Genomic DNA, 15,249 nt, shown 5'->3' on the forward strand with positions numbered 1-15,249 from the left:
ATTCTTTAAAAAAAAAAAAAAGGCAGCATCATTTTCAGCCATTCTGGCCCTTCCCTCAGCTCGCTGAAGGCCCAATGCACATCCCTTCCCAAAGAAGGAAGGCAGTGCAAGTGTGCAGCAGCGAGCTGTCAGGGGGCCAGGGCCAGGCCCTTCTGCAGCAACCAGCTCTTTAATCTGTTTAGCTGTATCTAACCACACCATCAGCTATTCATTTCAGTGATGGACCCTAGAGAAAATTCAAATGCTAATAGAAAATACCCTAAACCCTGCTCCATAAAACAACAGAACAATTTTTTTTCTTTAAAGAAAATATGACAGTGGCCAAAACATTTGCTAGCATTGACAAGGGGCATCATATAAACCCCAGTGAAGTGAATGGGACATTTGTTATGGGCTTTAAGGGTTACACGTTTATGAAGGATTTTCTCTGTGTGTGCATGTGACCCTAAGCCTGGACTAGCAGCCAACATGTTACCACATACTGAACATCGGGGCAAATTATGTTAGTCTCATGTATTATTGTTACAAATGGTTTCTGTTTCTCACATATACAATGTGCTATCAAAAAAAAAAAAAAAAAGGCAACAAATGGGTTTTGGAAGCAGAATGACTTCTATACTCACATGTATTTTAGGCATTAGACATACAACCCATGAGAAATCAAGATGGAAGTCTCAAAGCCAAAAGCCTTCATCACATACAAGAGAACAATAGAGCTGAGAGCAGCATGACACACAATAAAAAAATCTGTTCCCAAAGGCAGCGGACATGGTGGGGAATGCATGTCTGGTTGTCTGTGCCTGACCTCCTGCCCCCTTTTGCCCTACGGCGTCCTAACACGTCACAACTATGCCGGTCCTGACAGGCATAATGTCCACAATTAATTTCACACATGCACACACACATCCTCCCTTCCCAAATTTGACCACCTAAACGCTTATCTGGTTAACTGAACAAAAAGGCCTAGCTTGCAGGAGCACTGAGCCTGCAGCAGCCTTTCAGCTCAGTCAGTAGGATGTGATTGTTAGTCATTGGGCATGTCCATGGAAAAAATAAATAAAAAGAAAAACCGAAAAAACATTGACCTATATGGGCCACTTTAGAAAGGGCAAGTTGTTCATTCCAAAGGCTACCACCACAGCACAGCACCTTCTCCCCATCTTTCAGTGCTGATACACTGCTGACTACACTATAGAATACAAAACAGAAGTCATGTATGGAATAATCATTAAAGCAAAAGCAACAGAAGATATCCTACAAAGATGGGAAAAAATGGAGAGGAGATGGCATCACTGCACAGTCTTCTCCTCTCAGCTAAGACTATGAACATTTGATGATGAACTTCTGACAGTCAGAAAAGGCTTTATAAGAACCTTTTTCTGATTGCCTTTAACATGACTATCCAATAAAGGCTAATTAGCTGGATATACTTTTTTTTTGTATTATCTGATGCACATTCAAGCCAGACTCATATTCTCAAGTAGTAATTCAGAATGGTTCATGCAGAGGTTCCTGTGAGGACTGAAAGCTGATTAAATGGACATAAACAAGCGTTAAGGACAAAAGACAATCTGTTGAGTAGGGTTGGAGGTGTTTACTGGGAGTCTACAGGGAATTACACTAGATTCTGCCTTATTAATAATTCCATTAATGATTTGGATAAAGGAGGAAAAATGTGTAAAAAGGCATGTTAATCTGAATCACAGATATGAGATTGGGAGCAATTATGAACATCATGGAAAGAACTGAAAGAGCACAAGGTGCCCTAGAAATGTTTGAAATACATCCAAGAAATAAAAAACAAGATTCATCCCAGAATAAGCCAATCTGGAGGAAAATAAACCAACACACAGACATTTAATGGTTTAGTGGGTGCCTCAGGGAAAGCAGAAATTGCTTAAAAGCAATCTTTGCAATTATTTTCTTTAATTTTGTGTGAAATGAGGAATAAAACGTAAAGCCCCCATGAGGGTCTGTGGAGTTGTGACAGATGGGGGATTCCAGCTAGGCGGAGGTTCCTGCCGGGAGCTTGTGAATCTGTGCCTTAAGTGGCCTCAGTGGTTTCGCTAACACTTCTGTAACATCTTGACCAAAAAAGAAAAACTACTACAAGAGGTCTTAATCACCCACTAGTACCAAAAGCTGCCTGGGAAAGAAGCAAAAAAGAAAGGCTCCTCAGCACTTGAAGAGGTAGAGAAAAAGCCACAGGCTAGGAAGCATCTAGTTAACCAAGGATTTGTGTAATCAGGAACAACCCTCCATGACAATAATCCTGAAGGTAGTATTTATATCTTAATTTAGCATCTTGACTAGACATTGAATTGTGTTTCTTTTTAACTGAAACTAGCAGATTATTTTAATTTTGAAACAAAATAGCTATGGCAAACTAATCCCGCAGATTGATGCTTTAAATAGTTGATTCTTAGCACATTGATATTGTGGCATTAATACATGCCAGTTAACAGAATGGCTGGACTCTTCATGAGCAGCACAGATTCATCAGTCCAACAGCCCACCAGCACTGAAGGGAGGAGGCTATGAAGCCCCAAAACCTCTTCTCTGCTTTCCTGGCTCTGCAGGTCAGAAAATCCTGCATTTCTCTTACCACCAAGGAGTTCTGATAACCCTGGGCTCCACCAGGACCACATTCAATGCATAAACCTTATAAGAAATGAACTAAAAAAGCAAGCACGCAAGCAAAAGAATCTGCCAGGACAGTGAATTAAAATAGCTCAGGGAAGAGACTAGTAGGCATCCAAAGCTGGCTTAAGAAAGGAGCTGACACCAACAATTCAGAAACAGTAGTGGGGGAGCAAGCAAGGAAGACCTTTGTCTTTCAATGGATGGGAGCCCTTAGATCAAGGCAGCTGCTGGCAAAACCGTGGCCTTGGGTGGGTGATGGGGGGCCAGATTTTGAAAATTCTGCATAGACTGCATCACTCAGGGCAGAGATACGAATAAAGAAAAGTGCTATGGTGGGCCTTTGCTCCTAAAGCACAGGGCGGGTTTAGAAAGGAAATATCTGTATCTTCTTAATCATGACAGGCAAAGCTGAATGCTGCTATTCAAATATGTTAATAACTATAGAAAATTTCAGTAAAAATATTTAAGATTTTTCCCTAAAGCTGGGGGTCGGGGGACACAACACGGGACACCACACATTTCTTTCCTTAAAAATGCTTTTAATACCGTTGACCCACATAGATCATACTTCCTCCAAATTTTGAGTCTGAGGCAGGCAGCAGGCATGGAAAACATCAGCCTAAATCAACTACTTTTAGGAAAGGTATAAGCAAGCAACATCATAGTTTTATAAAGCATTAAGCAGTATTTACTATAGGGACTTATCACTGTGCTCCCTATGACACTCCTAAATACTCATGAAAGCTGAACAGAGGCATGTTTATGTGATTCTCAGTTCTCTTGTGCAGACCACTCTTTTAGCTGAATGCAGGCTTATACAGTTAGCTCTTGCTTACAGTTAGCTTTCTTTTTTCAGTTATTTCTTAGGTGAAGTTGTACACAATTTCATTATGTCTGAATATCCCCACAGCTTCTTCTCAGTAGGTTACTTGAGCCAAAATTTGCATGATGTTATCTTATTGCATAAACATGGGAAAACTTTGTGGTATAGGCTGCTCTTTTTGTTCTGCCTATGCCCTCAAATATTCTGTAGTTTTTCATTATTTCTTACTAATAAAAATGTATCTCTCTCCTGGAGTTTCCTTATCATTAAATGAAACACAAAAGGGAAAGCTTTATGCAGTAAGACTTTTGCAGTGATGGCGACAGAGCCTACAGTTGCTCTCTGCACATATAGCCTTTTTTGACGGAAATAGGATGATGTGGATCAGCAAAGACTGAGTAAGGATTACACAGAATCATGTTTCTACCATAGGGAAGCCAGCGCAAATGAGAAGAAACAGCGTTGGTCTGATGGTAGTGATATTTTTGATAGGTAAATTCTGATCAAGCCCTCCATAGGCTAGAAAAGATTTCCAAAGCTACCCAGGGAACTGCAACATCCAGACTGAGCCATCTACACTTTTTGAGCAGCCTCTGCATTTCCAGAGGCCCGAGCACAGACAGAATGACATGAATGACCAGGGGTTTCCCATGGATGCTAAGTCTCCTACACAGTCAGCCGAATTCACACACACTACAAGGTGCGGGACAGGACCACAGCGACTTATTTTCATTACTTCATTTGGGAGAAACTACTTCTACTCTATTCCATTTTAGTTCATTATATCACATCTTTCATTGTGGTCTCTAAGCATTTTCCAATGAGACATAAACAAATCACTAACGAGTATGTCATGTGGCTGCCTCTCCCCTTTCATTTCCCAAAGGCCATGTTTTCTCTGTTTATCCTGCAGTTCGGTGCGGCTTACTATACACATTACATGGAAGGCTTCATGAAACTTATCTATTTGTATGTAACAATTTATCCCACAACGAGCCTATAGAAGTCATCAGCCATCTGGTATTTTTATTTCTCCAGGCTGAGAAAGCAATCATGGCTAATCCTCCTGCGAACTATGGAAGTCAGGTTTTATTTCTCACTTTTCTGTACCAATAACTCTTTACAGTCTGAAGTAGGCCAAAGACCCTAAAAATCTGTGTACTCCTCAACTCTTATAGGACCCTAATGCTAGGTGGCTGCCAGAGCAAACGTGGTTCCAGTCCAGAAGAACAAAATTCTCAGGGTATCTGGTGAAAGATCAGATATGCTGTAGGAGAATCATTTTTTGCTGAACCCTACAACTGACACATATGTGTGTACTGAATTTCCACAGATGCAGTGGGAAATCTGTGTTATGTTTTAGCACATGAAAATTGAAGTGGAGATGTTTTTCAGGATGCAGTTGTCTGGAACAGAAGATAACCTTTCACCAGTAAGTCTTCAGCTAAGGTGCTGCCTTAGGTGATCACTGCTCCCTGGCACCGTCCCCAGCCTTGTGCCAGCCCAAGTCCTTGTGGGACCAGCATGGCAACTTGGATGAGGGAACTGAACCACCCAGAATATAACTACTGTTTTGCTAAGTTATTTTTCAACCAGATCGGTTACACTGGCTCAGCACAGAGTGACAAACATCTGGTGAGGGCAGCAATTGAAGCCAGCATAAGCAGTTCTGCTGCTAAATATCTAATCAACTACTTGATGCTGAAAGGTTAATGATCAGAGTCTTTACTTCTTAATTATGCTTTGCTTTCTTGAAAGATAATGAATGCAGATCCTGATAATTACTTCAAGGCTAAAAAGAAACTGGTCATCTTATTTCCAAAATACATTAAGATAAACCCTAATTCAAGTAACCTACAGATACATTTTAATAGAGAAAACTGAACATTTACCAAGGAATGTACATATAGTAAAGACATGAGTGAACTAAAAAACCTGACAGTCCTACCAGAACACCACCACAATAGCACTGACATGAATTGGTGACTGGGGACAGGCTATATTTAGAATTTCTGGGTTTTTTTCCTCTTGTTTAAGTATCAACATCCACATAATCACTCACCTAGTCTTGTAGGACCTTGCTCCCTTTGTTGAATTGAGTGCACCATCTCTACAAGCTTTTCAGTCTCTTGAGGCATGTTCCATGAAATTTCTAGATTATTTTCCCTGGCATACTGGAGAACTGAAACATGAATTGAAGTATTGCCTGAAGCAGAAAACAGAAAATAAACATTTTAAGCAGTGCATATGAATGTCTTAAAATAAATCTAAAGGATACATTATGGTTGTGTTTTACATTAAGCACAACTAGACAACAATTTTCCATCAGAGTGTGAAAGCTGCATTTTCAGTCAGAAGATCAAAACTGAACTGTTCCCAGAGGAAAAAATATGCAAGTATTGCTGGAAACAGTTGCTTTTCTGTCAGGAATCAGCAAGCAGTATTTTACCTCAGATCAGTTTGACCATGATTGGAAAATTTCAGTTTACTGATCTCCAAATGTTACTGCTTTTAAAATTGTCTAAACATCACTTTTTTTTTTTTACATGCACATAGTTTTGCAAAGAAGGTAGTTTGCTGCCCCATTTATCTGATCAGCCAGGCTCCGCCAGATGACTACTTTCATGAAAATTTCCCTCTGTCATGCAATACTTGAGTGGCAGGCATCAGGCTGCAGCATGGGACATAGTACACCCGGGGAGCATGACCTGCAAAGGGGAATGAAGAGAAATTCCAGGTTTTGCTATTCTCTGACATCCTAGTTCTGTTATACATTATGTAAGAAACATGAATAAAACTATTAACAGAGGGTTGATATAAAAAGTTAATATCAGACTTGTAGAGCTGAATTGTTTATAATGACTAGCTGTACCTCTCTTCATGGTCTTAGAAGGACTTCTACTGTATACTGAAGATACTTATGTATATAGCATATTATTCTTTATCAATGCTTTGTAAAACATTTATGAAGTTAATAATAATTGTAGTTTCATGTACCCAAATGTTGCAGTCCTATATTGATCTGAATATTGTCTAATCTGCTACACTTTACAGTTTTTCCACGATCATCTTAAAGATTTTAAAATCAAGGCTGTAGTGAGGAGTCATTTCATAGCTACACTATTATTGTCCTGTTGTTAATGACATAACATTTGCTATTACAGGCTTCAAAGACAAGGAAAACAGCTAGGCTAAAAGAAATTATCTGTTGTTTTATTTAGTTTGTGTTTATTTCACTTGGCTTGCTTCTCTATATCTTGCATATACACAATTTTCTAAAAGTGTCTTCCATGTATGATCTCTAAAAAAATCTAAGTTATTCTAGATGTACAGAAATGCTATATTTTTCCTCTATGAGCTCTCTAATTAGTACAAGTGCTGGTAATCACCTCTTTTGGAGGCACAGGTATAATACAAACACATCAACGCCCAGTGGCAAAACACCAGCAGCAATGGCAATTGCTCCATAGAAATGGTTGAATGCTGAATTGAAAAAGTACAATTCTGATCAAAAATCCAGGTTTGTTAAAACAAGTGCTTCTCGGAAAATGCAGGATCCTATGCAGTTCCTGCCATATGGATGGACTTGGTACAAGGGCACACAATGTCCTGGTTTACTACATGTACCACATGGTCCATTCATGCATGTGCAGGATACGTGGCATTCTGCCAGGCCGGCTGCACTGGTAGTATCTGTGCTGAATGACCTCACTAGAGGTGTACCTCCCATCAGTACATACTCTGCAAGCTCAGTGAGTCTAGCACTCCCAAAAAGTGCCTATCACCCAACATGCGTGAGGAAATAAATCTCAAAAACTCAGTTCTAGCACTCTAAGTTAGCCAAAAAAGCTGGTCAGAGCTAGAAATGCCCATTCCAAAGACCAAAACCTTGCAGTTGGACCAAACCTGAACCAAAAACCCTCTGAATTATCCATTCTTACTTGAACCAGAACTGAACTTGAACTATTATTTTCAAGTCTGTTGAATCTAATCCAGAACTAAACCAAAACCAAACATGTATTTTTGCTTTTCTGCCACAGAATAACAGTTCAGCTAAATCTCCATCCTGTGACAGGGACCTCTTTGCCTGTTTGGCACACACGCTTATGTCCAGTACAATATAAATGGAAGTGCTCATCAGAGCTGCTGTCCTAGATATTCCTCATCACACAGTTCCCTCAATTGGATGTCACACCTTTATTCACCTGAACCAGAACAGCTTGGTTCAGGAGGAAACTGAACAGCATCTGAAGAAAAAGCTTTACTAGCTTGATTTCCCCAATATAAACTCAAAAAATTTTTGAGGTATTGGAATGGGTCATTCAAAAAATAAAAATAACCTATACCGAGAAGCTGTTTTGTCTTGTATAGCAAAAGAATACAGAGTCTTTATGCGTTTGAGTTGAAAGACAGATACATACTGATCTCAACACGTTCAATAAATGCCCGTACAAAGTTTTTCATTTCCTCAAACTCTGATGCTCCAATATTGGAACTTCCATCCAGAAGAAACATGACATCCATTGGTTTGTTGCACAACTCTGAGGAGTAAGGGGAAGAAAAAAAAAAAAAAAAAAAAGGTTATTTGTACATAATACCCAGAAGTAGCATCTGCTAATCATTGGTAGGAACAGAAAGGGCAGAGATACATGCATTTTGGGAAAACAAAGTTCGATAATGACCCCTTGAAAGAGTAAGTGATGCCCCTTTAATGAAAGCCTTGACATTTATATTCAGTGGGGTACGAGGGTATTTCGATTCCTGCTTTTCTGCTAATGCTATTTTACTCTCAGGGGACTAAAACAGCAGCAAACAAACAAAAAAACCAAAGCAACAACAACAACCACCACCCAACAACAAACAAACAAAACAAAAAATACACACACACCCCCTCCAAAAAAAAAAAAAAAAAAAAAAAAGCCACACCAAAAAAAACACCAAACCAAAACACAAAACCTGTGAAGCCCCTTCAGGAAAGAGGAAGCATAATTTTAATTTGCTTGAGGCAGGTAGATGAGAATAAATTTTTTCTTGTGTCACCCTCCATCCTATCTGAGAGCTACTGTACTTTACTGACAAATGGAGCCAAGGACTTCTGAGCCCACTGAAGGCTGGCTGCAGGGCTGTGCTCAGTACTGCTGAACTGGGGCAGCATCCTCAGACGCCAGTAAAGATAAATGGTCCTTCCTTGGCATTCGGACAAGATACCAAATGAGATATGGGAACCCTCTTCAAATTTCAGTGATGTGAGGGGGAAATAGAGGAGACAAGAGAGAGGAAAGAAAAAATTACACAAAAAATACATCCAACTTTACCTGGGATTTCTGTCCAATTTTTACGAGAACAGCATGACTGCAGCACTAATTCAGGTGCTTCTTCAATAAGTTTGTGATAACCGTGCAAGATTATTGGGTTATTAGGCTGACTGATCTTTCTGAGCTCTTGGATATTTGCGTTGGGGGTTATGCCTATGGGAATAACATTTATGCTCCTGGGAGGTCGTGTGATAACATCAGTAGAAGGGCTGGATGACACCATGTACACCAAGTGAGGAACATCTTGCCTGCCCCCATTCACTGGTGTAAATGTGTGTTTGGAAATATAATCGAGGGCACTCCCAGTGTTGGTAGCCTTCCCTCCCTGGTAGGGTATGCTCCTCACCTTCTCAATAATGCTTTCCTTTGACTGTATTTCCCTAAAGGAATACTCCAGAGTGACAGTCTCTGCATACTGCATGACTGTAACATGAACATGTTCCTGTCCTATATCCATTCCTGTGATCACCCTTTCAAGAAACGTCTTGACAATATTGAAATTTTCCTCCCCAACATTGTCAGATCCTTCCACAATAAAAGCAATGTCCAGGCTTTTGTGGGTGGGTTTTTCTGAAAAGGGTGGTGATGCTGTGAGACCCCAAGTGGGAAATAAGACACTGGATATTGTTGGAGTGGGCGTAGCTTGTAACGGAGGACTTTCTTCAGGTCCAAGATCACATAGACGATCAATGAGGAAATCCCTATTATCCATTAGCTCTAACACATTGTTCATTAGGAAGGCTCTATTATCTGGTGACTGCTTTTCAATGAACCTGATTTGCTCCACATTAACATACGGTCCAATTCCCACAGGCATTACTGCGATTTTTTTATTCTTCAAAGCTGTGAGGATGCTGCGGAGTTTTCCTGGAGACTTGCTTGCTATAAAAAGCACTGCAATTCTGGCAGCATTGGTCCTTTCTGCTTTTCCAAAAACGTGAAACACAGCGTATTTAAGGACTTCAGCAGCGGATGCTACTTCATCACCTGTGTATTTTATGCTTTGGACAATTCTTCTCATCTGGGACTGTGTTTTGATATCTTTAAGGCCAAGATAGATTGTGGGGCCAGCCCTATACACCAGAATTGACACTCGGATTTTCTTTTGGGAGATGTGGAGTTTCTTCATCATGCCAGTTATGAAAGTCTTCAGCTGTTCAAAATCCTCCTCTGACAGTTTATTGGAGCCATCCACTAGGAAGGCCAAGTCCATCATCTTGCTGCATGAGTATTCACTGGGTGGTAGTTCAATGTCCTCCTCTGGAGAAGGTGTTGTCGGTGTTAGGGCGTCCTCCACTGGTTCACAGGCTACACAGGTTAAGTTCTTCCCTTCACACAGACTAAAAAGACCACCAAATTTAACTGTAAAATATCAACACTTATAACAACACATCATCTGTGTCTCATAAAAGAATGTCCATACAAAAACAGTTAAATATCTCAAAAATACAACAAAAACAAAACATGATGTGATTTTTTCCCACCCCATTTCCCCACAAGGTATTGTACAGTTAAATCCTGTATGTTCATGCACATTTGTTTAGATCCAGGAAATGTATGACAACCTGTGACATCTTTGTCAGAGGAAACTCTCCTTACAACAGTCTTTGGCAGAATGTGTAAAATCTGTGTCTGGAAATTGTCTAGAAACCCACTGCACTTGAGCAATACAGCTACCTACAAGCCACTGGTGGACTGAACTGGCAGATCTGGTTTGCTTCACAAGGAAGAAAAACGTGAGGCAAACTGGAGGCAGCTAACACAAAGTAGAGTAGGAAAGATGCTTTTAGCTCTGATATGACTTAGTAGACTCTGCGAGGAGGCTAGGTTTACCTAGGTTTTAAATTAGTGAAAATAACAAACAGCCTTTTTTCTACCTCTAAAGTGCATTATTTTCCTTTTCTTTTTTCTGACTTCATTTTGTTTGGAATACAGCTTTGGCACATGTTCGTCCTCCATTTTTTTATGTCTTCTTTCTTATCTTCCTCTTATTTACTGTGTTCTCTGTGTCAGTCTCTTTTCTCATACCAAATGATGTATTTCATCTATAGCTGTTATCTCTTTTTAGTCCCATTTGTCTTCCCTCAACATTTCCTCTCACCTCCATTACTACATTTTTCTCTTCCCCTTTCCATCTCAGCTCCCATTTTTCTTTTTCCCCCATCTCTGCCTTTTCCGCTATTCATCCTTCTGTACTGCCATGAGATTTTTCATATCTGTCACTCTTCACCTTTTAGGAACTTGTTTATAACTCATCTCTTTCTATCTTTAGAAAGGCTTTAACACTTCTGCCCTTCTAATTCCTGGTTGCATGATTTTCTTTACTTATCAGAGCAAAGAACATGACTGTACTCACGCACAGGGTGGTACAGACTCAGTCAATGTACTTTCCTTGTCTTACTGAACAGTCCAAGAAACAGAATACGAAAAGTATATGAAAGAGCGAGGACCAAAAAATGCTTATTTTCACTGCCAGAGAAAACCCAGGATGTACAAACTAAACAAGTTAATACTGGAAGAAGGTGCCATTTTCTGGCATCTGGTGCCATTCACTTTACACGTGGCACCTTCGCTTAAGTTCTCTTAGTTTAAGCGCTATGTTCTTTTCAACCTGCTTTTAGTGTCTTCCTAATTGAAGAATGCACAGCTACTTTTGGCATTAACATATAGCAACAGAAGATTTATTATTTTAATCCTAATATGAGCGAGCCTCTTCTAGTTTCCAATTTCCTTTGGATATTTGCTATAAAATTCATTTTTGTTCAATATTTTCTATTGTTTGTACAGATGGTGTAGGCATCTAAATTAGGTGACAGCTATGCAAAAGGATGTTTCCCTAGTGAGGTAAGTTTTCCTAATGTTCTGAAATCTTTTGTGAGCAGCGGCCAGTGTATTAACATTTAAGATAAATTATTATTAAGGATTACAAAAATTAGGGAACAGAGACTCATTTATGAAGACTCTTTTTTGACCTTTTGATGGAATTCAAGGCGCTCTGTGTATACTGTTAAAAATAAAAAATATTTAATTGATTAGCCTAACAGTCTCATGCCCTGGGTTTATAGCACAGACGTATGCTAGCCCTGGCAAGAGGCCAGGAATTCAAAGTTCATACCCATTCAGAGCTTCTGTGAGGTTCAGAGCATTTGGAGCTAAGGTGTTAGTCTGGGCTAATAGCTGCCGCAGTTTTACAACTCAGTTTCTATTAAATATGGTCAAATTACAAGATGGAAAACTCTTTTTTATTCACAGTGTTATAAGTGACTAGTGAAAGTGTCCACCAAGGATCTAGACATCTGGAGAATGCCAAACTTTCAGATACTACAGGCCATGATGTAATATGCCGCTGGGCAGTATACAGAATGAAAATCAATCTCTGCTGCATTGGAGCTGAAGGCCCTGATCCTGCATGGTGCACAGCATTGTGCACCCTGCCATTAATTTCATCATACTTGAAAATGCATATATGCAGCATCAGGCCATGGGATATCATCTTAGAATCTTGGGGAAATTGATTTTCCAACAATAGTACACAATTCCAAGTTCTAGACTGAGTGCACATTCAGATCTTGCACTATACATAGTATTTTTTTAGTACTGGCAGAAGGAAAGAGTCTGATGGCTTTATTGATGTTGAATCGCACCTTACACAAAAAGAAGTGGAACGTCTGAAGCCAGTGGGGCCACCTATATATAGGGAAAGTCTTTTCGTGAAAAGAATTTATGAATTTCACTTGCTTAAATTCAGCTGACATCCTATAATCCCTACTGTTACTGAAAAACTTCAACTTCAGATTGTATGTGAAGGGATATTGACATAAAAGATGGTTTCCAAGCTTCATCTTCAGTGGCATATTTAAAGTTATGTCCAAAAACTTATTCATGCGGATGTGCTTCATCTCTCTCCCTTCACCCTACTCAAGAGGCATGCGATTTCACTGCGTAAACCCATCATACCAAGACTGACAGCGCTGTGGATCATCTCTGTTCAAAACTATTCTCCTTCCATGTGGGATCTTGACATCTCCAACTGCACACACAGGACAGTCTTCTGGACTGACACAATCCAGGGACAGTTCATCAAGTATTTTCCCTGTTTCAAAATAGCACAGTAGTATAAAGATGCTAATTTTCATGAATTGCAAAACTAATCATTGCATTTATCCTGCTACAAAAAACATGAAAAGGCTTCTGAGTTGGGCTTAAAATTCTGAATATTCTTCCTGTGTTATGGTCACTGCCAGTTTGACACAAAGAAGTATTTCCTTCCTTCATAACCTCTTTTATTTAGATACTGGAAGTACTTAACCCAGTGTTTAACCTGCAACAGACAGTACCATACAGAAGGTGAATATATCTTTTGAACAAAGCATTGAAGATGACAAGAGAAAATGGCATTTTACTTTTTACATATGTATTATTGATTTCTCTCAGTATCCCCCCTACCTCACTCTGGTCAGAGATACCAGAGCCCAAAATAGCTATTTTTGGTCTTAAAAATACCTAGTTTCTTTGCCTTCATGTCTTCTTGCTCTGCCATTAGGAACTATTTATTCATCTGAGTTTTCACTCTGCTTTTGGATCTTGCTCATCTTTCACTCTTTCCCTTTCTGTCTGTCTTTCCCCACCCCATATTTCCTGTATTTTTTCCTTTCCCCTTTCTAAGAGATAGTTGATGGGAACAGTTAAGCTGAAAGCTCAGGCACACACAAGGATGCCTGCTGTGCACTCTCAGGAGCACCAGAGCCTTGGAGGTAGTAAGCAGGTCAAGGCAACGGGTTTCCCCCACTGCAGTAGTTGCTCTGAAGGAGAGCATTTTATGAGTATCCAGCCCAAATTCATACCTGCCTTTAACCACATAATCAACAACCTCTGTTGCTACACAACCCCTAATCCTCCTATCTTCCTTTCTTATCACCCCATTCTCATCCTCTCTTGTTCTTGCTGGCACTATTTCAATTTTCCTCTTCTAGGCACCACTTCATGCCATTCAAACACTGTGCTCATTTCACAAACTCAAACCAGGGTGCCTAGCCACCTTCCTCCTTATGCAGCAAGAAATTGTGGTGAAAACACATCAGTAAGCCTGTTAAGGAATTAACTGCTCTATCTATGATGTCTTTTGCTATATCCAGTCTTACCAATCTGTGAATATTTCTGGACTATAATACCTCTTTTCATGCAACATAAACACCTAGGGGGTAAAAAAATATATATATATATATTTATATATATATAAAATATATATATATTTATATACACACAGCAATACCTACAAGTACCAGGAGCAGAGCAGAAAAAGGTAAGGAATTGCTTAAAGCAAAAGATGGACTCACCTGCAGGACAGTGTACATGGCATCCTTCCACACACTGTAGAGGGCACTCTAAAGGCTGTGGGTGCTGGCACGTTATAGGACAGGCAGGTCCACAGCTATTATATCGCCATTCACATTGATAATCTAATTCTTGTTTATTCAGGTCCTCACAGCTTTGTGCTACAGAGTGAAAGAATTACAGGCAAAAAAAAAAAGAAAAAAAAAAAATCAAACCAGTGTATTCACCTTGCCTCTCAGAACTATGACCTCAAACTTGGTACAAAGTGGACCACATACACATAGGAAAAGAAAGAATTCCATCTTTAAATAAAAATATATTTATTTTAATACAGCCAGGGCAGGCCACTTCTTCACACTTAAATTTTTTTTTGACATAACGAAGTACTTGCTCTAGATCAGAGATATTTGTTTTTCATAAAAATAATTGCAAAAAATGATCTTTAAATTTTAATTAAAAAAAAAAAGAAAATGTACAGAAACCATTTCTTTCTCTACATTTGTTTGTATCATGGACTACTACATGCCCTTATTGAAGGAATGTTTTTTCCAGATATGGCTCTGAACATAAATAGAAAAGGGAGAGGAAATGTCACCATGAGCTGCTAGCCCAGTCCCATTAAAGTGAAATTCTCTGGACATTGGTGGGAGCAGAGCTGGATAAGAACAGTCTATCTGATCCAACAGCTTACTGATTAAAAGCTTGAACCTTTTCACCCAATTCTTCCTCATCTGCCCTGTACTTACGGCACAGAGCTGGTGATCTCCAGTGAACAGCAACACCTTTTTGGGCACAGACATGTGCATAGGCTGCTATAGCATCACAGAAGCAAGCACAGTCCCCAATAGATTCGCAAGCACAAGTGTCATACATGCAAATATCCATGTAGGGCTCAGGATTCACCTAAAAAAAGAGAAATACAGGGTACAGTACACTCACTGATTCCCCTCATCTCCTCCTTCTACACACATTTAACCTTCAGATGGTTTACCTGCTCCACTTGCCAAGAGTTGAGTTGCCACATAAATCAGTGCAGGTCTTTCTGCTGATGTCAGCAAGGACCCAAATCAGGCCATGTTCTCAAAGCTGTTATAGATGCTGCAGTTTATTGTTCCTTAATATTCCCCATATGGA

The 15,249-nt window shown here is 39.6% G+C and overlaps 1 protein-coding gene across 1 annotated transcript in view; it reads right to left on the reverse strand.

The window, feature by feature from the left end:
* The window catches only part of VWF (von Willebrand factor), a 144,311-nt gene that overhangs the window by 60,488 nt on the left and 68,574 nt on the right, over nucleotides 1-15,249 (reverse strand). Inside the window, exons 25-30 of the mRNA XM_082310963.1 lie at nucleotides 14,862-15,018; nucleotides 14,118-14,276; nucleotides 12,739-12,874; nucleotides 8,782-10,121; nucleotides 7,888-8,007; nucleotides 5,529-5,672 (exon numbers count right to left, since the gene is read on the reverse strand). Of these exons, the coding sequence (XP_082167089.1) occupies nucleotides 5,529-5,672; nucleotides 7,888-8,007; nucleotides 8,782-10,121; nucleotides 12,739-12,874; nucleotides 14,118-14,276; nucleotides 14,862-15,018 (2,056 nt within the window). The remainder of the gene's footprint in view (nucleotides 1-5,528; nucleotides 5,673-7,887; nucleotides 8,008-8,781; nucleotides 10,122-12,738; nucleotides 12,875-14,117; nucleotides 14,277-14,861; nucleotides 15,019-15,249) is intronic.

This window comes from Platalea leucorodia (assembly GCF_965183815.1).
Source record: "Platalea leucorodia genome assembly, chromosome: 4".
Taxonomy (NCBI): Eukaryota; Metazoa; Chordata; class Aves; order Pelecaniformes; family Threskiornithidae; genus Platalea; species Platalea leucorodia.